Raw genomic sequence first — 23,641 nt, 5'->3', positions numbered from 1 at the left:
GTTCAGCATCAGCCTTCCTTCTCATTTTCTTCAGCCCTGTCCCCACCTCTGGGTCATGGCTTTTTGCACTGGTGCCTGGGGCAAAGGGGCTGCAGGCACCAGAGTATGGCTGGTGCAGGAGCCATCCAAGGCTCCACTTCAGTGCCCCGGACAGTTTAGGGACCTTGTTCCTAAGAAAGCAACTCTGCGGTCACAGGTGAGCCAGGTCACATTAGGTGTGGGACTGTTCCAGGGCGGGTCTGGGACACGCCCTCTTGAACAGCCCTGTAATTATAGGATTTCAGCCTGGCACCGCGGGTACCCACTTGAGCGAAACGCGGGCTTTGCCCCACGGAACCCGCCGTCGGGACTCCAACCACCCCTGTGCTGTCGCTGGCACTTTGTATTTCCCGTTTCCCGGGGCAGAGGGCGCCGCCGGCCCCCGGAAAGCGCGGCGGGGCCGGGCAGGGCCCCGTTGCGATGGCGACGGGGGTTGCTGCGGGCTGACGGGGAGCTGTGGCGGTGGGGGCGGTGCGGGAGGGCTCGGGCACGGGGCGGCAGGGGCGGCAGGGCCGGCGGGGGGTGGGAGGGGGGGATCCGGCACAGGGTGACAGTGCCGGTGGGGTCTGGGGGCTTTGGGGAGGGAGAGGTGGCCCAGCTTTGCCCGCTGATGTGCCTGCTGGTGAAGGGGGTTGTGGGGAATACGTACGAGGGAAGGGTGGGCTCGGAGCGGAGTTGTTAGTGTACTCTGGAGACTGGGAAGCGGATACAGTGTGACTGCGGCGTGTCGCAGCGTGACTGAGGTAATTAATTCGCCGGATTCTGCTCCTGGGATGTGGATGTACCTACAGGCTGGGGAAAAAGAGGCTGGAGAGCAGCCCCATGGAAGGAACCTGGGGGTCCTGGTCGATGGCAAGTTGAATACGAGTCAGCAGTGCCCTGGCAGCGAGGAGGGCCGACCGAGTCCTGGGGGACATCAGCCAAGGCATCACCAGCCAGCTGAGGGAGGGGATTGTCCCACTCTGCTCTGCACTGGGGCAGCCTCAGTTTTGGGTGCCACAACGTAAAAAAGACAGTAAGCCATTAGAGAGTGTCCAAGGGAGAGCCGCAAGACTGGTGAAGGGCCTTGAAGGGAAGCCATGTGAGGAGTGACTGAGGTCACTTGGTCTGTTCAACCTGGAGAAAAGGAGACTGAGGGCAGACCTCACTGCAGGTCTCATGTACAACTTCCTCGTGAGGGAAGAGGAGGGGCAGGCACTGATATCTTCTTTGTGGTGACCAGGGACAGGACCCACAGGAATGACCTCAAGTAGTGTCAGGAGAAATTTAGGTTGGATATTAGGAGAAGGTTCCTCACCCAGAGAGTGGCTGGGCACTGGAACAGGCTCCCCCGAGAAGTGGTCACAGCACCAAGCCTGCCAGACTTCAAGAAGTGTTTGGACAGTGCTCTCAGGCACATGGTGTGACTCTTGGGATTGTCCCGTGCAGGGCTACAAGTTGGACTCAATGATCCTTGTGGGTCCCTTCCAACACAGGATATTTTATGATTCTATGATTGATGGGGACTGTGGGAGTGGAGGCTACTGGCAGTGCAGCTGCTTGGCATACAGAGATATAGTGTGAGTGGCACCGATGATAGTGATTGAGCTCATGAGAGTGGTGAACTGCCACACAGGTGGTCTCTGCAAAGAGTGTCTAGAAAGTCACAGTATCTGGGTTGCAGTGTCAGGAAACTGCCTGTTTCTTCTACGGATGCAATGGCATTGTAGTTATTGATTGAGAAAGTGGTGGTAGTGATAATGGGGGTTTGTGAAGAGTTATGCCTCATTATATATTTGTTTGGGAGAAGTAATAGATCTTTCCTTCTGCAAAAGTGTTCCTACTGGTTTAAAATGTGCAGTCAATTCTCAGTCTCCCTAAATATATTCCGCTCTCTCTCACATGTGTGTGTTTTCTATGGTTTGCAAAATCCAGAAAATCCCTTATTGTAGTATGGGGAGATTTTACCTCCAAGAAAGCTTGGAGGCTTTCTTGTTGATCCCTGCTTGGGAAGAATTTAATAAATATATCACTGGAGGTCATCGGTGCCTGGAGCTGAAAAAAAAAAAAAAAGCCCTAAACCTTTTCAAAATAACACTGCTCAAAATTTTGCATTTGTAGCCAGTTTTAAGCACGGGACCTGATTATCCATTTAGAGAAAGGGACAGAAATAAAAAACAAAACCAAACCAAACAACCAAACAAAAAACCAAACAAAATAACCAAAAAACCAAACTTAGGGATTGCTCTGGTGACCTTCTATTTCTGAGGAAAATCAGTAAAATAAGCGGTCAAGCGAAAATGGAATCAATGCAAATCCAGTCAATTCTGCACTGAAGAACTATGACAGATTCTTTGTTACACTTAACAAGTGTAACCTGTACTTGTGCATTTGGGCTGGAAATTCCAAGGGGGTCTAGGAGGAGCAAAGTACCTTATTTCCCACCTTAGTGACATTTTTTTCTTAATTCACTTGTTTGTTTTTTTTTTTAATCTCAGTCTTACAACAGCTATGTGCTTAGGATTTTTAAAAGTTTCGTGAAAAAATATTGTTTTGAATAGGAAACGGCAAGGGTTGTATGTGAAATAGGATAGAAAGTTATTTTTTTTACCGAATGCTGACCTTGCCTTGCTGTAGGGTATGGTGAGTGAGGTGAGAAGGCACGGGCCTGTATGTGGATTACAGTGCCTCTGTCGATAGTTAACTTCATTTTACAGGCTTCTTTATGTGGCTTTCCACTGATATTTTCCTGTTTACTTTTGCTCATTTTGATAGCAAAAATGTATCCAGCTTGCTTTGTTTAGTCATGGAACAAGTTATTATCAATTTCAGCTATTATTGTCAGAATTCAGAAAAGCAGTTTAATATGAAGACAGTTTATATATAATCTTTCTACTCATTCAGTAATAAATCCTCCCATATTATGTAAACAGTTCTGGTTCATTTGATTATGTGACTGCTAAAAGTGAGGTATTTTCATAAATGCCCCTTTCTTGTGACTTTTTAATTTTATTTTATATAATATATGATATTAGTTCCATTACAGAATTATTCATTGACAGTTGAATTCTGAGGTTGGTAGTTGTGACAACGTGCCCAGGGAACACTACTGACATGCATATCCCTTCAGAAAGTGGTTTTGTTCCAGCTCTGACAATAAAAACTGGTATCAGAGTTGCAGTGAAAGGGAAATATTTACAGTGCTAGGAGATAAGAAGGAGAGAGAAAGAGATGCATATTACCAAGTGGACTTGATAAAAAAAGGCTGATAAAGAAGGAAAGGACTAGAAAAAAACACCTGCTGATTTGATTTGCAAGAATCTAAAACCCAGCCTGCAGCAAGGGATACAATGAGTAACTAGTGATAAAGTACTCTGAATCTACTCAGAACTTCAGGTTGCCCCAAAAACACTGAGTGCTATGCTGGGCAGGATTATTGCTGTCAAAAACCCAACTAGTTTTGTTTATTTCAGAACTGTTAGAAACTTGTCACAAGTGACAAAGGCCAGTGAATATATGACATTCTATACATTCATCTGTGTCTTTTTTTTCTTTCACTTCTAGCACAAGTACAACCAGAAAAATGGAAGAGAACAAGAAAGGGGAGAAGCCAGGAAAGCAAGTTACAGAACCTGAATCAGATATACCAGAAGCCATACTAGAACTTCAGTAGGTTTAATAAATTTTAACTTTTCACTTATATAGAATATGTGAATGAAGGAAGCAGATGACAAGGACACCTTATTCATTTTAGGGCCTGAGCTGATTTTTTGGGGGTTTTCAAGGTTATTTCAGAAAGGTACACTTTTTAAACTGTAGCTGTAAGGAATCATTTAGATGTGTCAGAAATAATCTTATGCCATTAGGCTGTAACTTGTGAAAAAATGTTTTATTATAAACAAAAAAAGAGAAGCAGCATTTTTTCTGCTAGAAGCAAGCTTTTGATCAGCATAGACTGAAGTTGCAAGATTACATTTGACTGTATTCTTTAGAATTCTTTGGTGTTCATGGAGGTTTTTTGTCCCCAGCCAGAACTTCGACCTGAAGTTTACTCTCTTCCTTGGTGCAGCTGAGAGCAGAGCACAAAGCGTTTTATTTTGAAAGTAAGAGAGGGATAACTTAAAGGTCTTGAAAAATCAAGCAGAGAAAAATAAGAGCCAAGCAGGAAATATCTGAAGCAGTTGCTAAATAGTCCAATTTATTTGATCTCCAATCTCTTGAGTAGATAATTTAAGGAGAAAAAGTAAGCTCCATGACTTTTATCAGAAATTGAAATAGAAAAGCCTCAGCAACATCCAATATTCAACATTTATCAGCGTTTAGGGAGCAAGAAGTAGTGCCTTGGTGTGGAAGTGAAAAGTGAAGTGAACTGAAGAGCAGCTCTAGTGACATCTACAGGAGTTCACAGGGTTTTTATGTGCTATTTCTGGTTTCAGTTTACACAGAACAGAGTACAATTTTCCACAGTGAAAGATCCCAGATTTAGCTTGATCATATCACAAACATACCATCCAAAAAGTCAACAAACCAACCCATCTATTTCACTAATAAGCAAACTGTATTATTAGGCTGGAAAAAACTGCACCACTTTCTGATAAAATTATTCTTATGCATATTCAAATATCCAAGCAAAAGACTCATTTGTCTGAAGAGTTTTCCACTGAAATGGGTGCTGTGCTAACAAGGAGTGTGTAGTTTCTACAAACAATAGGGAAGAAATGGAAGAAAAGTATTCTTCTTGCTGTTTTTATCTTTCTCCCTCTCCTCTCTTTTCCTTCTTCACTTCTGTAATCTGTAACTTCTCTGTACCACTTGACTGAGCAAAGCAGCATAATCACACATCTGTCACATTCCACTTTAGGATTTGTCAAGTGCTTAGTGTTTATTTAACTTCCATTCCTGTTTTTTCTTTCATACATTGAAGGATGGTCGCTGTTGATACGGAGTTTGTTATTTTGCATTTTCATTACAGTTCTCTGTTTCAGCATTTGTTAGGAACAGCAATCTTATGAATTACTTGCCTTAGTAATATTTTGACATTAGCAAGGCGATGAATATATTAAAGGAAAATCTTAAAGTAGGAGAAAATAAGAGCAGCAATATCCAAAATACAGAAGTGGCTTGAATTGGCTTAAAACAGCAGGTAATTTAGGCAATCGCACTATGTGGCCAAGCTGTCACGTCTGTGACATACTTTTGCTGTAGTCATGACCACCATACCCCCATATCTCTGTTCTCTCTAACTAATATCCTTGTACTTAGAAGAAAACCTGAAAAATACTTTGGAGCACACTGGAACTAGAGGATCTAAATTTAGTAACCTGCAGTTTTCATGATTCAGTGACCCAAACTTAGCAACTTAGCCAGGAAAAGAAAAAAAAAAGAAATTCTTTTAAAACAACTTAATACAATAGGGAGGGGAAAAATAAAAATAAAACAAAGCAAACAAACAAAAACCTGCAACAAAAACAAAATGAAAAACTGAAGGAACAATAACTGTTGAAAGAGTAAAAGATATTGTGATAATTGCAATACTTGCCTCTATTGTGCCACATGGTGAATGAATTCTGGGAACAGAGGGAATGATTACAGAGAATTTTGCAAACAGACATCGTTTGCAGCTTAGTGTTTCTCATTCTAGAAGAGAGAACACCAGAAAGACAGACTTATTTTACAACTGTGGTAAAGAGAATGCCTATGAAAATGTGAAGTCAGGGAGCTAGTTCTTTGATAAAAATATATAAACAGAGCATACTACTCAGGCTGGAGTCCCTATTCCCTTAGTGCTTCTTAAAGGCTAACAAATTCTTGGTGTGCAAATACAGTTTATGAAGCTTGACAAACCACATTTTCAGAAGAATTGAATCCCTTTTAATTCTCCAGTTTGGGATTCATCTGACCTGTATCTGAGTGAGTTGCCCAGGCTTCCTCTATGGATAGTGCTGGGTAATATTTCTGGAACACAATCTTGTCCTAAAAGAGACCTCTGTAATTGGCCAGTTAAGCCACGTGCACAAAGATTTATCCAGTTCAAGCTTCTTCAGAGGTGACAAGGGAACAGTATAACCAGGGAATCTGTATCTCTGTAGAGCACGAAATCCAAACTAAGAAGAAGGTCCAGATGTATATGGGAAATAATTTCTTTATGTGTAGTAAGCAGACAGTGATATCTACCCAAATGAGTCAAGCAATATGATATGAAAATAAACATTTTGGTAGTATTTACATCTAATCCATCTTAAATAGCATTCCTCTCTCTCTTAGTTTTGTAAGAATATCTCTTTCTTTATTCTCTCTTCCCAGAATTGAGACAAAAGAAACAACAATTGATCGGGTTTTGGTTCATCTGGAAGAATTGGAAAATAAGATCATAGAGGATCATAAAAGAGTAAGTGACTGTGCATCCTTCTCCCAACACATTTTATATGTGGTATTTTAACTCACAGATTCAGTTTTATTCTTTCAGTCCTAATACTACATACATTACAACTAGTTATTGGAGTGAATTTGTTACAGTCAATGAAACTAGAGTTAGCGAGTCACTTTATGTGCTAAAAGTAAAGTGTTACCTGAATTAAATGTGACAAAGAGCATAAATATCCTATATTTGACATGTTAAAAAGGAGCTCCAGGAGTAAAATGTCGCAGAATAGGACACAGCAGTAAAGTGAGTTCAGTCAAGGTGTTCAACAACTGCCTACATATTTCATGGAATCACAGAATTGTTAATGATGAGAAAGACCTATAAAATCATTGAATCCAGCTGTTAACTCACCACTGCCATGTTCCTCACTAACACATGTCCACAAGTGCCACATCCACATGTCTTTTGAACACTTCCAGGGCTGGTGATTCCACCGCTTCCCTGGACAGCCTGTTCCAATGTCTGACCACTCTTGCAGTGAAGAATTTTTCCTGATATCCAATCGAAACCTCCCTGGCACAACTTGAGGCCATTTCCTCTTGTCCTGTCACTTGTTACCTGGGAGAAGGGACTGGCTACTCCCACTGGCTACAACCTCCTTTCTGGTATTTGTAGAGAGAGACTAGGTCCCACCCGAGCCTCATTTTCTGCAGGCTAAACACCCTCAGCTCCCTCAGGCCTCTGCACCAGACTTGTGCTCTAGTCCTTTTACCAACTCCACTGCCCTTCTTTGGACATGCCTCTTCCTCTGCCACAAACACAGGACAGCAAACTCCCTTTCAGTAGGTACCTTTCCTGCAGTACATTCAGATATGCCTTTTGACCAGTCCTGCAAATGTTCCTCAGTATTTCAATGCACAAAGAATAAATGGTTTAACTTCATTTTTGTCAGTAGCACTAGCAGACCTAATGAACTACTGAGATTTGCTGACCTCTTTTGATTCACTTCTGAGGTAATGGAATTGCTCAGGTTTCTGTGAGAATCTAGTTATTCATGCAAACTTAGTTACAATAAAAACTGAAGAAAGAAAGAGCATCAGGCAACTGACTAGTTGAGCTGTATATAAATAACCATAGTATGGCATCTGATGACTGTGAGCAGTGAACTTTGAAAGTGGATTATATAGAGGGTCACTTATTGAAATTAATTCAGATTACTCAAAAATCCTTACCCTGGATCATGTTGCAGCCTGCAGATGTTATAGCAGTGAAACAATGTCTCTCTGTCCTTCCCATGCCCAGTGGTTGCCCTGCTTTTATAAGTATCCACGTTTAGCGTTCAGTGGTGCTTCTTTCAGTCTTGAAGCCTGGATGGTGTTTCATTTGTGTCTTAACCATCACTGCGAGTGGCATTTGCTCTTCTTTCTGCAGGCACTTGAAGTCTCTTATGATTACTTCCCCAGTTTACTGCTAGTTCATGGCCTCTGGAGGACTCCTTCATATTTTAGACTGTGCAGGGTACTTAAGGTCATAGTTGAAGCGCTATTTGTTTAATTTACCCATGCTTGGACAGCGCTCTGAGCTCCATTCTTTGTTTCCTGCTTAATGTTTCTGAGTGGTTTAGAGTTAATCCTTCCAGAAGTGAGGAATGCTTGAGACTGTCTCTACTGTAGAGTTAGTTACTGTTGGCTCCTGTATGGTATCCTTTGGGAGCAAACATACACCAGTATCACCTGAGAGGGTCATGGCAAAGGGTCACAGCTGTAGAATCAGAAGGTATAACCAATATAACCGATTTCAGCTCTGACAAGACTCTTTGCTGGGGTTTTATGCAAGCGACCTGATTGTCTCATGAGTTTTCTAGATGAAGGTGGTACATTCACATGAAGAATGTTGAATAGCTCCTACATATAAATATTGTTATTAAATTACTCACAAGCAACTTTCTTTCCAGGCAATGGAGGACTATTGATATACTGCACGGAATATAGCAGTTATTTTTTCCTTCCGATGGTCTTGAAGTTACCAAGGAAACTTCTGAAAACTCTCCCTTCTGCTCTACCCTTTTGAATATGAAGAATAGGTGTTTAGCTGGGTTTCCTTGCATTTCATCTGGCATTAGGCCAGACTTTACTTTTGTTACTTAAGTTTGTCACTTTGAAAACCACTTTGAAAATGTGCTGTTTCTTCTGTTGTTCTTTCTTAGAATGACCACCTGAAGGAAGAACAGCAGGCACTTATCAGGCGCATAATAAAACAAATAGAAGAAAAGGAGAAAAAACGAGATGAAAAGGAGGTTGTAACTAGGAATGATGTGGAAGAGTCACTGAAAGCAATTTTTCAGTATGTGAGGGACAAAGAACAACTTTTTGAAGGTATGTTGTGAATTGGGGAAGTGTGGTTTGCAATCTACGTGGTTGGGATCTTTGTTGTTGTTTTGCATTTAGAGTTTCAACGTACTTGTTACATAAAAAGCATATGTTTTCCTCCCCAAAAATTGGGCTGTCTCAATTTGAAATGAGATTGTGGAGGGCTTAAAAGTAAATCTGTTCCTTCCAAGTGATGTATATTATTGTGCAAGTACGGAGGCTTCCTCTTTTCTGTAAATTTGAAACTTATGAAAACCCTAAGCACTGGCTCCACTGGAAGATTTAAAAAAAAAAAAAAAAATCGATGGCAGGAAAAATGATCAGTTTTGACTGTTGAAAATTCTGGCTGTCACCCCTGTGATTCTCTGTGGGAGACACATGTGTCTTTGGTTACAGTATTTCAGTGAGAACTGTTGTCACTCCCTGGAAGAATAAGATCAAGCTGTTTTCAGCAATGATGGTGGCCCTTCACACTGTGAGCCCATCATGTTGTAATGTACTGTACCGTGGAAGAATCCTCCTTCCTTCTCAAACTCCTGTGAAAGTGCCTTTCTTAAAGAATGTGATGAAGTTGTAAGAATTGTCAGTTCAAGAAGTCAGTAACAAACTTGTCTTTTGACATTCTTATTTTAATAGAACTGCGCTCCCAAATTGAAGAAATTCAGCAAAGAATTTCAGTAAAGCAGCGTGAGAGAGATTATTGGTTGGAGTACAAAAATGTAGGAAGTAAAATACACGCTGACAAGATTAGCAGTTTGGAAAAAGACATTAAGGAAGTTAAAGATGAGCTTCAAAGAACTGCAGGTCAGTTTACAGCTAGTGTAATGCATGTCTTACAGGCTTTTTGCAAATTGCTTGCAGGAATCAAATTATAAATTTAATTTGAGGTTAAGTTCTTGTATCAACTTGTATCAACTTTCCTTAAACAGTGCACATAAGGTGGGCTGTGTAACCCTGAAAAATATAAGGACACTCTTTCTTTCTCTCTATAAAAGTTCCTTTATCAAAGATATTGATAAAGTTTACAGAAATGATGACACTTAAAGATACTGATAAGCTTGTCTTCTGATGATTTTCTTGTAAAATACAGGCAACTCATTTTTAAAACATGTTACTGTGATGGACAGCAGTTTTCTAAAAATAAGTCTACATATATTTAGGTCACCTACACACAGGGCTCCCTTAGCACTCGTACTTGAAAATGTTGACTCTGCTGCTGTTGCTTCTCATCATGTTACAAGGACCTCACATATTGAAAGCTTCTTTGACAGGAAAGTAGCATGAGATCATTCTTGGAACAGTCTTTCCTATGGAGCACACTGGTTTACAAGCAGAACTAGAGGGAGCTCTTTAGCCACTGCTCTGAACTTTGCCTCCTAGTTGCTTAGTCTCCTGTGTGAAGCCCTGCAAAATTGCCAGTGCAGACTTATACAGATACTGGGAATTTTTTCAGTAGCATCACAACAGTGGAATTAATTTGAGAGCTGATATATTCTGAGTGATTATATATGCTGAGTGATTTTTACAAAGAATTCTTTACTACTGCATTATTTTTATATTAATATTTTTATATTAAATATTTTGCTTCTTCATAACCCATGCTTCCAGTGGGAGAAGGATGTCCCGGTTTTCCTCCTTTATGTCTCTCTCAGTATGCATGACCACAGCCAAGCAGCTGGTAGTAACAGGCAGTGACACTGCTCTAAGGGTCTCTCTATATTCTGTGCCAAGCATTACCAGGCATCAACTACTGTGGACAAGAGCCAGCTAGCTATCTTTTTGTCTCTTGAAACATATTTTGCCATGATTAAGATCTGCCCCGTGACTTCTACACTGCCAGATAGCTTGTCAGATACCCATCTCTGTTACAGGAGAGATTGAGTTTTTTCCTTATGCATTTTCTATGTTCTTAATCAGTTTAAAACTTTGCTATATAGATGCTGAAATAAAAAAAACAGAATGGGCTTTTATATAGAATGCCAGAGTGAGCCAGTAGGAACATTTACTCTGGCCTCCTGCATGTCGCAGGGTGCAGAGTCAAAATTTCCTGGTCCAACAGAAGTGCATTTATTGAGAGACTGTTACAGAGGTACATACAGCAGCTGCCTACTTAACACACTGCAAAATGATGCTGCCAGTACTGGATGTTAAGTTTTACTTAATTTCCTAAAACTGAACCTGGAAAGTGTCTGGAGAGTACAGCCCTCCAGCATAAATGTAATAAGCTTTCAGAGCAATGCAGCAACAAATTGGACTTTTTCACACCTCAGATGTGTAACAGGCTTAGGGAATAAGCTTAGCTGAACAGGTTTCTGTCTCTGCATGTACCACTGAAGGGTTTGACACTGGCACAATTTGTGTTGTCTGGCGCTGACATTTTAAACAAAACAGCTGAAGAGGAGAAAAAACAAAAGAGAGCCACACACTTAGGTGAGGTGTGGGGGAAACAGTGTTGCAGTGAGAGATTTGGGAAAAAATAGCCTCCTTAGGAACTGTTCAGACACACTGTTTCTCCTTTTCTTCACTCTCCCAGTACCACTCAGGCTATTTAGCTGTCTGAAAGAATGAAACAGTGAATTAATTATAGTATGGAAGTACTTCCATTTCATTTTGCCAAGTCTAGATGGTGGATTCCAGCTTCCACAGTGTTAAATGAAGAACTAATGCACAACTAATGAACTAATACGCCTTCGGTATTTGACTGCCTTTGACTCCACAGCAGGTCCATGACCAGATATTGATTTACAGCCAGATCAGCAATAGGCTGTCTGCAACACAAGTGCAGAGCAAGGCTGAACTTCAAGCCCCTGCAACAACAAGAAGTGCCTTCCTTTTAAGAAAATTACTGCAATCTCATTCATTCCTTCAAAAGGAGGAAATATCAAGCAGGAGTAGGCTATGTAGGAGAGCAGAAAAAAAACTAAAGGGCTAAAGGGAAGGACAGAATAATTAAAAAGCAAGTGACTACAAGGTGAAGCCAAACAAATTGACTTTGATGTAAAACACTTTCTAAATAATGACCACATGTAATGATACAATAAAAGCAAATCATTGAAGCATTTGCCACACTGTCCATTTTATCCTGTTGTCAAATTAGAACCTTAGAGCCTTAAATAAGTAAGAAAATTTTTTAGGTTCTTTATAATAACTGTCTGGAAAAATGCTATGTGGATAAGATGATCCAATACGCTTCTATACCTAAAAAAAAAGTTTTCTAAGCAAATGTTTCACATCACACTAGGAACTGCTATTGATGAAGACAAAATTTAATGTTTGGATGCCAATGTTTTAGCAGAGGATTGCTCAGCTTACTGCTCAGTTAGCAGTGAATTGCTCAGCTGTTGCAGTTATCAGCAGAAATGTGCAAGCCACTTCTGATTTCTGGTTTTGTAGTCAACACTACTGTCCTTTGGGTTTAGGAAGATAATTTCTGTGGGGAAGGATGTTTGAATCCTTTTCTGTGGGGCATCTACGCGTATGACGCTTGCTGATAAGTTCCAGTTCAGTAACAACATGACAATTATGTATTTGTTGCCAGGAGAAATTGATGTCAAATAATGATTTCTGATTTCCTTTTTTATTGTTTTGAAGAATATTATAGAGATGCTTTGAATGCAGTGAAAGAAGAAAATAAGAGTCTGTTTGACAGGCACTTGAAGTTACTTAGTGAACAGGCTCTTAAGGTATTCCTTCTGCCTTTTTTAAAACTGCTAACTGCATCATAGTTAGGATACACGTACTCTGCGTTTATAACTGTTTTAACTCACATTAAGACTTGAAGCTTTTCTAATAAATTGAGAGTAACAGAAACTGTAAATCTTACTTCATTGTTATACATACATGTACCTTTTTTTTTACATCAGACTAACAATGAGTAGATGTGAGGGCATTTTACAAATGAGGTATGAGGAACTGGGGCACCATGCACTGACATGACTTGTTCAAGAATGTGTTGCTTTTACTGTGACTGATTTTGTCATTTGCATAGACTTCAAAAAACAATAACATGCAGAGGGATTGGCTGCATGAAAATATATGTCAACTTGAAAAAAAAATGTTGTACTTTTAAAGTACAACATTTTTAAAATGCCAAAATAGAGCAGTCTCAGGAAAATTTAGGTTTATCGATACATTAATTTTTTTGGTCATCTCTGCCAGCTCTGATTTGAAAACATGGTATACAAATAATTCTAGTGACAACATCGCACTTGCACAAAACACAAAACATACTTCAGTCTGAATCACTAGGCCCATTATGTGTTTAAATTCCCTGACTTCAGTGCTGGAATTTCCAGTCATGTGAGAACATAATCCAAAGGACTGTGTTTGTGGTGATCTACGGGGGCATCTTCCCTCCCAGTTGCTCCTTTCCACTTACTGACATCAATAATTAAATTGTAGCTTGGGCTCATTAGCACAGACCTGTACATGTTTAGGTCACTTGTCATAGATCAGTACTGCTGCATTTGGGATTTTGCTTGGGATTTTTAGTAGCTAAAGGTTTGATTTTCTGAAAACAGGAAGACTTGACCTATAGTGGGAACACAGAAGAACTTGTTAGGCAAAAAAAAAAGGAGAAATGTCCTATTTTAATATGGGAAATTATAAAATATTGGTAAACTGCTTGACATATAATCTGCTCTAGGCAGGATGATGGAGAAGAAACATCTGGCCTTATGAACTAAATCCCCTTGTAATCCCTCAGGGGATGCTACAGTCTGTTGTGTGGATGTTTCTTAATTATTTCCTGCTAAAGACCAGAAGGTTCTCCTTTATAGTCTGCAGGACTGTCAAAATTCCGCTCTCAGATGAGATGATCTTAAACTGTGTTTTCTCAGAGTGCTGTGGGATACTTAGACAAAAACTGTCGCAGAGAAATTCAAGAGAATGAATGGCTAAAAGAAGAGGTAAGAGGATCACTTGCCTACAGTTTATTATGGTAGTTCATGTTTTAAATGCCGTGGCCTACAGCCATAACTGTTTCCAGTGATGGGCCTCTGAAGAATTCCAAAAGAAAAGGAGAGCAGTTTTCCAGTAATTAATCTGTAATCCTGAGCAGCAAACATATAAGTGTAATGTGGTGAACAAAAGTAAACCGTGAACATCTGCTTTCACAAATGAAGGACCCCTTTTCCTGCCTAAGCAGTTATGTGAAGGACTACCATGTTCCATACAAGTAAGTGTTTACATCTGTGAAGACTGGGATGCTATTTAGTGGGAAGGCTCAACTATGTAAGTATCTGAAGAGTGAAGTTTTGAATTGCATTAAAGTTCTAGTGTTGCTGTATTGAAAGAAAATGGATATGGATGTTGGAAATGTGTTTTGAGAAATGGCTTGAGACAACTTTAAATGGAAGGTAATAAAGAAACCATGGGGGCTACACGCTGAAGAGAGGAAAATCAAAATCGTATATAGTTGTAATTGATTACTTGATAGCTTTTATACTGTCCTTTAATGGCAATTTACAGCTATATATTAGATACCTGTAACTTTTCTTGTCAAGAAAAGACTTTTTTTGTGAGCCAGATTTAGAAAACTAATTTTTCCATGGTGAGAGTTTGATTGTGTTTGCTCCAGTCAATACAGGTTCTTTGTTGCAATCAAATCTAAGCATGAAATTGGTGGGTAAAATGCCCTTCCCCACCTTTACAGTCTCACAAGTTTAGAACTGAGCAGAACTTTTGGGGAAGTTAATAAATGAACTTCTTATTTTTCCATGCCACATCAACAAACCTGGCAGAGGTTTCTACATTTTACTTACTAGTTTAAGATACATGCCAGTATGCAGGGATACAGCTTTCCTTCTTCCCCTTAATGAGCCCTGAGCATGCATCTTTTACTTTCCAGGGCAGGTGTCCAAACCACAGCTTATGAAGCAATGAGGATGGGGGTCAATGGGAAAGAATTAGTGTTTTATTCTGTATAAACAAATAGAAGCTCAAATCTATACATCCTGTCACTGAATGAGTATGAATTATCTTCCCATCTCCCTGTGTCACTGAACACTGATGACTTTCACACACATTAGACAGTGTCAACAAGACAGATCCCCTTTGGAGTACTCTTATGTCCTGACAGGCCCTCACCTCGGAGCTGAGGGATTTGGGTTTCTTTCCTCTCAACTAAGATTCCTATGTCATGAATTACTTTCCTATGTTATGAATTAATGCTTTGAATTTTGGGGCAAACAAAACTATTATCACTAAGTTTTCCAGTCCTCTGAATTCACCCATTCATTTTTTCTGCTTTTCTTACATGGATTAAATATTTTCTCTCAGGCTAATGTTTATATGTAGCTGACAGACTCTTCCAGTAGTTTCTTTTGGGGAGATAAACCAAAAATTTCAGTTTAGTCTTACTTATTTTTTTTTTTTTCCCAGATTGGCCACTGAAATGAAAAATGATTTACCAAAACAGCCCTAAACTAGTTATCTCCAAATTTGAACAGATTTGGAGACTGCAGCCACATTTTCCTGTGGTTACTGTGTCACACCAAGATGGTGCAAAACTTCCTCACCTCACTGTGCCAAGCCACATTCCGTTACTGGTTAATGTTCTGTTGTTTTCACCTTTTTAATCCCTGGGAGAAATTTGAACTACTTTTAACTGCAAATTTGGATGATTACAGCTGGGTTAATTTGGCTCTGATGAGAACAGGTGCTTTTAGGTCACTGGGTACTGCTCTTAAACATGGGCATATGGCTAAGTTTTCTGGGAAGGTGTCTCTCCCATACATTCCCCTCTCCAGTGAAGTGGGTAAGAACTTGCTTGTACTTCAGGAAGAGTGGGAGGAACTGTGAAAACTGAATAACTGGCATCCTTTGGTTAGTCTAACTTCATGGCGATATGAGGGGATTACCAGTGAAAGAAAGTAGTACCTGGGGCTTAGCCAATGTTGTAGTAATTGCTAATTCTGGGTAAGAAGGTTTTATGTATAAGCAGGAATTAGAAAAACAATGCTTGCTGAGCAAGACCTTGAATTTAACTCTGCAAAGAAGGTTTTTCTCTCTCAAAGGTCTCATGTGAAAGCAAAAAAGAAAAATCCAGAGCTGCTGTCTAGCAGACCTGCTTGACTACATGAGAAAGTTGTGCTGTCAGGATTGCATAGCCCAAATATGTCTGTGATTGACAGAGCTGTGATAGTAAGAGGGTTCTAGTAAAATTGTGAAAGAACCAGAGAGATCTTCCCTTTGCCTGAAAAGGTGTCATTATGTTTCCCCACCAAATGTGCAGTCTTGCTGATACAGCTGCAGTCTTTCTAGGTATGTGCTGTTAAGGTAGCTGCTATGCAAGCTTTCCAAAATTCTAAGATTTTATTTTTTTTCTAATTGTCAAAAGGTTAAGATCTACCGAAAGGAAGTAAGTGATTTGAAAGCCTCTGTTCAGCTTCTGGAAGAAGAAAATACCAGTTTAGTGGCAAAACTGATTGATACCAAACTTGAGAACCTGATAGGATCCAGGTAAAATGATGCCTTTACAGAACCAAAAGGGACTTTTTTTTTTTTTTTTAAAGACAATTATACCATCTGCCTCTAAAGCTATTTGAGTTCTCCTATATCAAAGCCAAGGTAGTTTCCTAGTTGAGGAGAAAGAGGATTTGACTATGTGTGGGACTTACATCCTTGTAGGATAACAGTAACATTGTGACCTCCTAAACACCAAAATTCAGGGAAGAAACCTGGTTCTTTAATAGTCTATGAAGACCTAGTGCTACTAACTTTTTTTTTTATTAATTTTCTAACTAATTGTGTTGTAATTAGGTGGTCTCAGCCCCAGCTTTTTAGACCAAGTGCTGAAAAATAGATTTTTTCTTTACTGTTGGAAAAATGTGAAGACTAATATGCAAATACAGCAGGCTGTGCAATCTCAAGTGAAACAGATGACCTGGGCACTGAGTAAGGAAGAGACCTTGGGATATGCCTGTCTGTAGAGGCATCTGTAGGATTGGCTCCTTTTGTACTGAAATTATTTAACTCATTCCCCAGAGAAAGACTAATTTAGCTAAAAAATATCAACATTAATAGTATCAAAAGCATAATGCAACAATAGGAATGATCCATTTTAATTTTCCAGTCCCAGCTCAGTGATTTTAGCCATATTACATAAAAAGTTCCAGGTCTTAAGAAGTGACCATTTGTTTCTCCTTTCCAAACTTTGGATTGCTTCTAAGTGAGAGCTGCCAGCTGTGGTTTGAATCTTGGACTGACTGGAGACTATAACATTTGTTTTCTTTTAGTCTCATGGACATAGTTGAACTTAGACACTAAAAATAAAAAAGAGCAGCTTATTAGCCACTAAGCTACCTGGCGGCCTCCATTGCATTTTTAAACCATTGTGCTGTTCTGCATTTATGGTTAAGCAGCAAATGGCTTTCAGAAAGGGTGTCCTCCCTCTCACCCCCAAACATTGCAGTTTAGAGAGAAATTTCAGACCACTAATATAAGTTTCACTATATCTTTTTTATTCCATAGGCATTTGTTTCTTCCTGAGGCAGCTGGCTTGCAAGAAGGATTTCCTAAGTATGGAATGGAACTGGAATATAGAGAATATGCAGGTAATGTGCATGCCAGCAGCTTTTAAGAACTGATAAGTTACTGAACATTTGCAGACTTTTTATTTCTTAAGGTTTTTATCAAACTGCCTGTTTGATGTGGTGAACACCTAATTTCCCACTTGATGGCAGCCACCACAGCAATGACGGACTGTAGTTGGCTCAAAGACAAAATCACAGTTTACCTGTTATACAGTTTTTAAATCAAAATTGGTGTCTAGATTGTGGAATATAATTACTCCTCTAGAGCTAGCCTGGAATGCAGTTAGCAAGACTGGCCATCTTTTATGAAAATATGGTTCATATCTTACTCAGTTCTTTACTGATCCGTATCATCATAACTTCATTATGTCTTGTCCCTGTGACAATACTCTTTAAATTCTGTGCTGGCTTTCAGTTCAAGTGTATGTGCACTTTACGGTCATTCAGCTCATACACTGGAGGTAAATTATAAATAAATCCCTAGCAAGAGCTGTTGAAGCTCAACCCAAACTGAAAATCTTATTAAGCAGTACTAAATTTTGGACTGAATCTCCATATGTTCCGGTAGGTGTGCCCAGGAAAAGGATATAACATTAGGCAAGAAAGAGCTAGTGAACATCCTTATTTGTTTAGCATGGTTTCTGTGGATTCCTTAGTATCACGTTTTATTTCACATCTTTGTGTTAGTACAAGAAAGGGGATGGAAAAAGTACAAAATAAAGAGATAAGTTACAAAAATTTAAGTCATACAGTTATGGATACATGAAGAAGTCTGTTGAAGTTCTGATCAGTCCGAGCCATAGGTGGGGCTTTTGAAACCATCAGGAACCAGCAAACAGGTTAACTAAAACTTCTGAATTAGATATATGTTTACTTTGAATACCTTTGCAATAGTTACTGGGAGGAGTAGGTTTTGTACCAATAAGCCAGGATCAGATCCCAGGCAAACCTGTAACTTGGCAGTCCACGTCCAGCATCGTCTGTCATCCTGAGAATGAGTCAACTGCAACTGTGAGCTCTTCAGGGGAGTTATAAATAGACTAGCTGTGTTTCAGGAACTTGTGTCTGTATACCTATAGATACATGGATATAGAAAAAGCTTATACTTGTTTTTTTGCTGCCTTTCTTATTCTTTTTAACTATTCAGGGCTCTACAGGACTTAAGTTGACCTAATTGTTTCCCCTGCCCCATCCCACAGACCCATTAGTTCTTACGTCCAATCAATTTCAGTTCCTGGTCTCGATCAGAAATTGTGAACAGAAAACACTTTTAAAAAAAACAAAACAGTGAGAATTAACATTTGGCTTGAATTGCCAATTAAAAATCCTACCAAGCTGTTCTTTGCATCACATGGGCCAAGCCATATTAAAGACTGCAGGCAATGCTCAAACGAAGTACCGATTCTGACTTCCATAATTAAATACACATCATTTTACTTCTCTTTAAAAAGCAAAGGCAGATGGAGAAGAGAGCCTCAGAAGTGCCACAGTTCCCTGTAGGAGAAAAAAAGCCTTTCCAAAGGTTCAGTCTAAAACAGAGGATGAGAAGCCTCAAGACAGTGAAGAGCTGCAGGAAAAAATCTTCACTACCGCCTTGGATCGCTTGCTGTACGAAGATGAAGATGATTTCAAGGTATGAGTTAAAGTCATCAGGTCTTTCACTGACACAAACATTTTTCAGAATGGAGCATGAACTACTGTCAGGACCATTCTATTCCCAGTGGTGCTATGGCATCCAGTGTCGTTTACCTAGTGGGCAATTCAGATGCTTAATCATAAGCCTGTGGTGCTATTTGGGACAGTGAGGTCACTCTGTGTCCTTCAGATGCTGGGCCAAAAGAGCACAGGTTCTCTGTCATACAGGCCAGCCTCCCTTGGATGTTTTGGATGCCTTAAGGCATTTCTGGTATGATGGGAAATTGTTTTGGCAATTGAATGGTGTGCTAGGAATCAGCACAGAGGGTCAGGATGAAATTCCCCCTAGAAAGAATTCTGAATGCCAGCTAGTGACAGTGTTCTATGGTATTGCCAGGTTCTTGCTTGGATACTGGTCCTTTAGAATCTGTGTTGCATAGTAGCATTACAGGATTGACATTCCTTCAGCAGAAAGCCGACATGAAGGTGTTCCTGGGTGTAAACTACAGGGGCTGAGAGAATAAAAAGGTACAGGTTATATGTAAATAGCCAGAGTTTGTGTGGTTCTCAGAGAGGGGATGGTGGTACCTACTTCTGAAGATCCTCAAACCTAGGTTGCAAAAAATGCTTCCTGGGTGCCTTTGATACTCTTGAGTTACAAAAACTTGAATACTATTAGAAAATACATTTCTCTACATCGATTTCTACTCCAAATTAAAGAAGATATAAACATGGTGCAAACTGCAGGACTGTGTAAAGATACTTCCCCATAATGTTTCTTTATTCCTGAATATTCTATTCAAACTTTCTCAATAATGAGTTAAAAGACCCAGAAAAGCAAAACAAACAAAAAAACCTCAACAACTCTTTCTGTAGAAATTTGGCTTTAGTTTTATCAATACCCTGCAACTTGTGTTCAGAGAAATCACCCTGTTGCCTTGATCGCAGACTAACTTACGGGGTGGCTCTGTCCTGAAGAGGCATTACAAAGAGAAGTTTTAACAAAAGACTTCTGTCCAGGTGTTTGTTTCTTTGCAGTCATTGCCTAGGGAGAGGAAGCTGTCCTTCTTTTTCCCTGCTGGTAGCACTGCAGAGCCCACCCCACTGAGGGCCACCGGTGCTGCTGACATGGGTGCTGTTACCTCCTAAGAATGAAGGTGCAGCTGCAAACAGTGGTGTTGCACTGGCAACCATTATGAAAGTATTGATTAAACAGAGGTGCTTTAAGAGCTTGCACTGGAGGGTTTCTTCTTCCCCCTCTCTGGTTTGGCAGTGCAGTACAGCTCCTGCCCTCAGGGAACCCATAGTGCACATCAGCCTTTTCTGTAGCTGATTCACTCTCTAACCCAGCAGGAAAACTTTCCCCCTCTCCCCCTGAATTAATTTTCTGTTGGGTTAGTCAACCAAATTGACTCAGAGGTTTGACCAGAGCCAGTGCAAACGTGGCAGAAGCACATGGCTGGGCTTGGACCTCTCTTTTTGTCAGGAATGAGCTCTTGGATTAGTTTAATTCTTCTCACAGAACTGAACTTGAGAGCAGAAATTGGTTTACAGAGGTGGTGTTATCAGTAAAAACACAGCAGAAGAAGAGGGCAGCATGGCTGCAGCCTCCTATAATGAGCTGGCTTGTAAAAGAAGCCCATTATCACTGACATTACCAAACAGCAGCTTTAGGGCAGCATCTCTACAGTTGCTTTGAAAAAGGAAAGTTGCTGGGTTTTGTTTTTTTTTTAAAAGGGCTCCTTTTCTATCTAATAAAGAATAATATTCTTTCTTCTTAAGGCATACTTAAAACTGGGTCCTCTGAAGAGAAAGCTGTATGTGGTTGGAAGAGCCGCACCTACTCATCATAAGGAACCAGAAGAAATGCCAAGCAGGAGCGACAGAGAGGATGGCAGTGTTGGTAAATCAGATGGGCACATCACAGCTGAGATGATCAGGGCCTTATTTAAAGAAAATGATGATGGAAACTAGACAAGCTGTGCTGTTAACACAGAAATGTAACAATCTCAGTTCCTCAAATATTTGTTCTGTTCTTCAAGGACTGTATGGCATTGGGCTTTGTGGAAACTATTTTTGAGTGCCTGAATCATGATTAGCACGTATAAGTTTAATGAGAGGTAAGTCTGTGTGCAGATGGCTAATTGAAAGGTTCCTTTCCTTACCTCTGAGAGAGGTCTTGTGCACATTTTGGGCTACTCAGTCCACATAGCAGCAACTGTATCTACAAAAGGATCTGAGTCAATATTTAGTTTGTGTTGTCTCCACTTGCAGACTGTCAAATGTGGGATTCCCTCTTGATTGGACACTAATGGGTAAATGCAGGGCTGCCATAAGATATAGAACTGTTACAAAATACTTAATACTCTGCTAAAGCAGAATTAATTTGTCCAGGCATAATTCAACTATTGGTACAAATTGAGTGTTGGAATGAATTATATCTGTCTCCATAAGACCCCTACTTAAATATATGGAAATAAACAAAAATTAATTTTAAAAAAATAAAACCAGCATAAAAATCTTGAAAGTCTTAAATATTTTGTTTTTTTAGAATTGGCTAAATATGTTGTGTAACCCTGTATCTTCGGTTTGTGACTGGTCTCTATGAACATATATCCTAGTGCACTGATGCAGTGGGGGAGTTTTCCACTCCCACTGTGCACCCTGGATACCCTCTCAGGAGCACACAATGCAGTTATTTCCCACAGGTAAGCTCTGATGGGTGTATTTCCTAATTAGAAACTTGTGACAGCATTGAATAATCTCATTTAAACCCCTGACAGGTTAATCAGCTGTTTGGAATAAAGCTTTTCAAAAAATTTAAAACATTTGAAACAACCTGTATTTCTATGAAGTGTCTCGGCTTACCCTGTGCTTCTGTGCAAACATTTTTTGTTTTCCAAGCGAGCTCAGCTGTTCTTGTCCAGCAGGTGTCTACTTGAGCTGCAGGTGAGTCCAGCTGTTCCCTGGGCCCCACTGAGCTCAGCTCCTCCGGAACTGTGCTCAAGAACAGGCAGGTCAAGGCGGCAGGCCCCGTCTCAGACTGACTCTCACTTGCTCTGCCATGTGTTAACAGTTCATAGAGTTTGGACCTGTCCCTGCTGTAACCCAAGTGAGTTACAGCAAAGGCTGAGGTGATTCCCAGCCCTCGAGTGTCCAGGGAATGGGGATCTGGATGCGTGAGGTGGTCGTGTTTACAGCACAACAGAAGCCTCCCCTCAGCTACGCTGCCTTGCTTTGAGTGCAGGGCAAGCCCCATGAAATGGCTGATTTGGGAGATTAGTTCTGCTCAGTGATTAGTTTAGCTCCTTGTTTAGATGCAGAATTAGAATATGGCTTATGCTGAACAGCTTTTCAGTAAAAGAAAAGCCTCTCCTTCCCACCACTCCCCAAAGGGGATTTACATTTTCTAGTGGTGTAAATACAGGGCCCATCTCTAGGCTTCTCATGGCTTATGCCCATAAGGCACCATGTGCAGGACATGTGGCAGGACAACATAAACCTTCATCTTGGAAAAAAGAGCCTTCACCTCCTCCAGTCTCTGTTTAGCCTTTTCCTTTAAGTGCCTGTGTGGGTGAGAGGGAGTTAAAAAGAAATCCCAAACATGCTAATTAAGGTACAAGCCACAGGCAGCCTGCACAAGCAACAGCCTGTAGCAAAACATATTTAGCGGAGTGTCCCAAATCCCCTTGATTTCTATAGGATTAACTTTAGGGCCAGTGTGAGGCTTTCATATGGAGAAAGCTGGATCTCCAGCACAAGACATCTGGATTTGATAAATTTGTTACTGGCAGAATCTCAGAAATGAGCAGCATGTTGTAGAACAGAGGGCTGATCAGCCCTCTTTCCTGCAGCACGGTCAGTGCTTCCAACCTCTACTTAAACAATGCGAGTTCACTACTCCAGTTAGGGCAAAGCTTTCAGGAGTCATCCTTACATTCTCAGCATTACGAAATACCTTTACTGTGTTGCACAAGAAAACTATAGGACACAAGAAAGTGTCCGTGTGTCCCCACAACTACAGTCCAAGCAAAGCCTCAGTTGAGCTGGGGTTATGTACTGAACCAGAACATAGCTCTAAGAAACTTGCACTTTTAACAGGAAGAAAAAAAAAAAACAAGTATTCCTTGGAATTAAGTTAAAAAAATACAAGCACCACTGAAGTTGCACAGATATAAAAGCTATTTTAATAGAACTGAGGCCCATGACCTGGAATTGAGAAACATTAATCCATGGAATACCTAAAAAGCACAATGGGTTGGGGTGTGCTGACAGCCTGTATCCACTCCAGTGATGAAAGGAGGTGCTTATCTCAGCATACTGCTGGCTTGAACCCTCCCTGAGCAACTTCCCTGTGGAGCCAAGCAACTGGATTATATTGCTTTATAGTCTGGCTGTGCAACTACGATCTTCCCCCAGACTGAGCTGCAGGGAATGTGGGTTACTTTGCTTTTGGTCTAGTTCTTGAGAGGTTTGCAGCTTCTGCTGCAGCTAGGTTATATAACAAAGCACTCTTTCCACAGGTTCAGACCTGCATGTTTTGGGAAATGAGGGTAAGAGACTTGTTCTGCAGCATTTGTTCTTGTTTGGCTGCTTTCTGAGAGAGAAGTTATTAAGCACTCTGCTTCTGTGGGCTAAAAGGAGTTTGCCAGAATAAGGTCAAAGCAGAAATTAATGGACTGAAAAGTTACACTAAAGACAAGCACAGAACAGAGCCTAAT

At 40.4% G+C, this 23,641-nt stretch overlaps 1 protein-coding gene across 3 annotated transcripts; it reads left to right on the top strand.

Moving 5' to 3' along the window:
- The first annotated feature begins 255 nt into the window (after positions 1 to 255).
- Positions 256 to 21,746, top strand: CCDC83 (coiled-coil domain containing 83). 3 transcript variants are annotated; one of them, XM_027899194.1, is made up of 11 exons: positions 256 to 297; positions 3,583 to 3,687; positions 6,322 to 6,406; positions 8,589 to 8,757; positions 9,388 to 9,555; positions 12,343 to 12,434; positions 13,590 to 13,658; positions 16,091 to 16,212; positions 17,224 to 17,306; positions 18,737 to 18,918; positions 20,703 to 21,746. In XM_027899194.1, the coding sequence occupies exons 2-11, from the start codon at positions 3,602 to 3,604 to the stop codon at positions 20,892 to 20,894; spliced, it is 1,248 nt and encodes a 415-aa protein (XP_027754995.1). In that variant the 5' UTR covers positions 256 to 297; positions 3,583 to 3,601; the 3' UTR covers positions 20,895 to 21,746. The 3 variants fall into 3 exon arrangements, with proteins under 3 accessions (XP_027754995.1, XP_027754996.1, XP_027754994.1); XM_027899195.1 differs by lacking the exon at positions 256 to 297 and adding an exon at positions 443 to 501; XM_027899193.1 differs by lacking the exon at positions 256 to 297 and adding an exon at positions 608 to 782.
- The last annotated feature ends 1,895 nt before the right edge of the window (positions 21,747 to 23,641 follow it).

Source organism: Empidonax traillii, unplaced genomic scaffold (assembly GCF_003031625.1).
Source record: "Empidonax traillii isolate 1590-97213 ecotype Southwest subspecies unplaced genomic scaffold, ASM303162v1 scaffold649:size547179, whole genome shotgun sequence".
NCBI lineage: Eukaryota > Metazoa > Chordata > Aves > Passeriformes > Tyrannidae > Empidonax > Empidonax traillii.
This window is presented reverse-complemented; position numbering and strand designations above follow the sequence as displayed.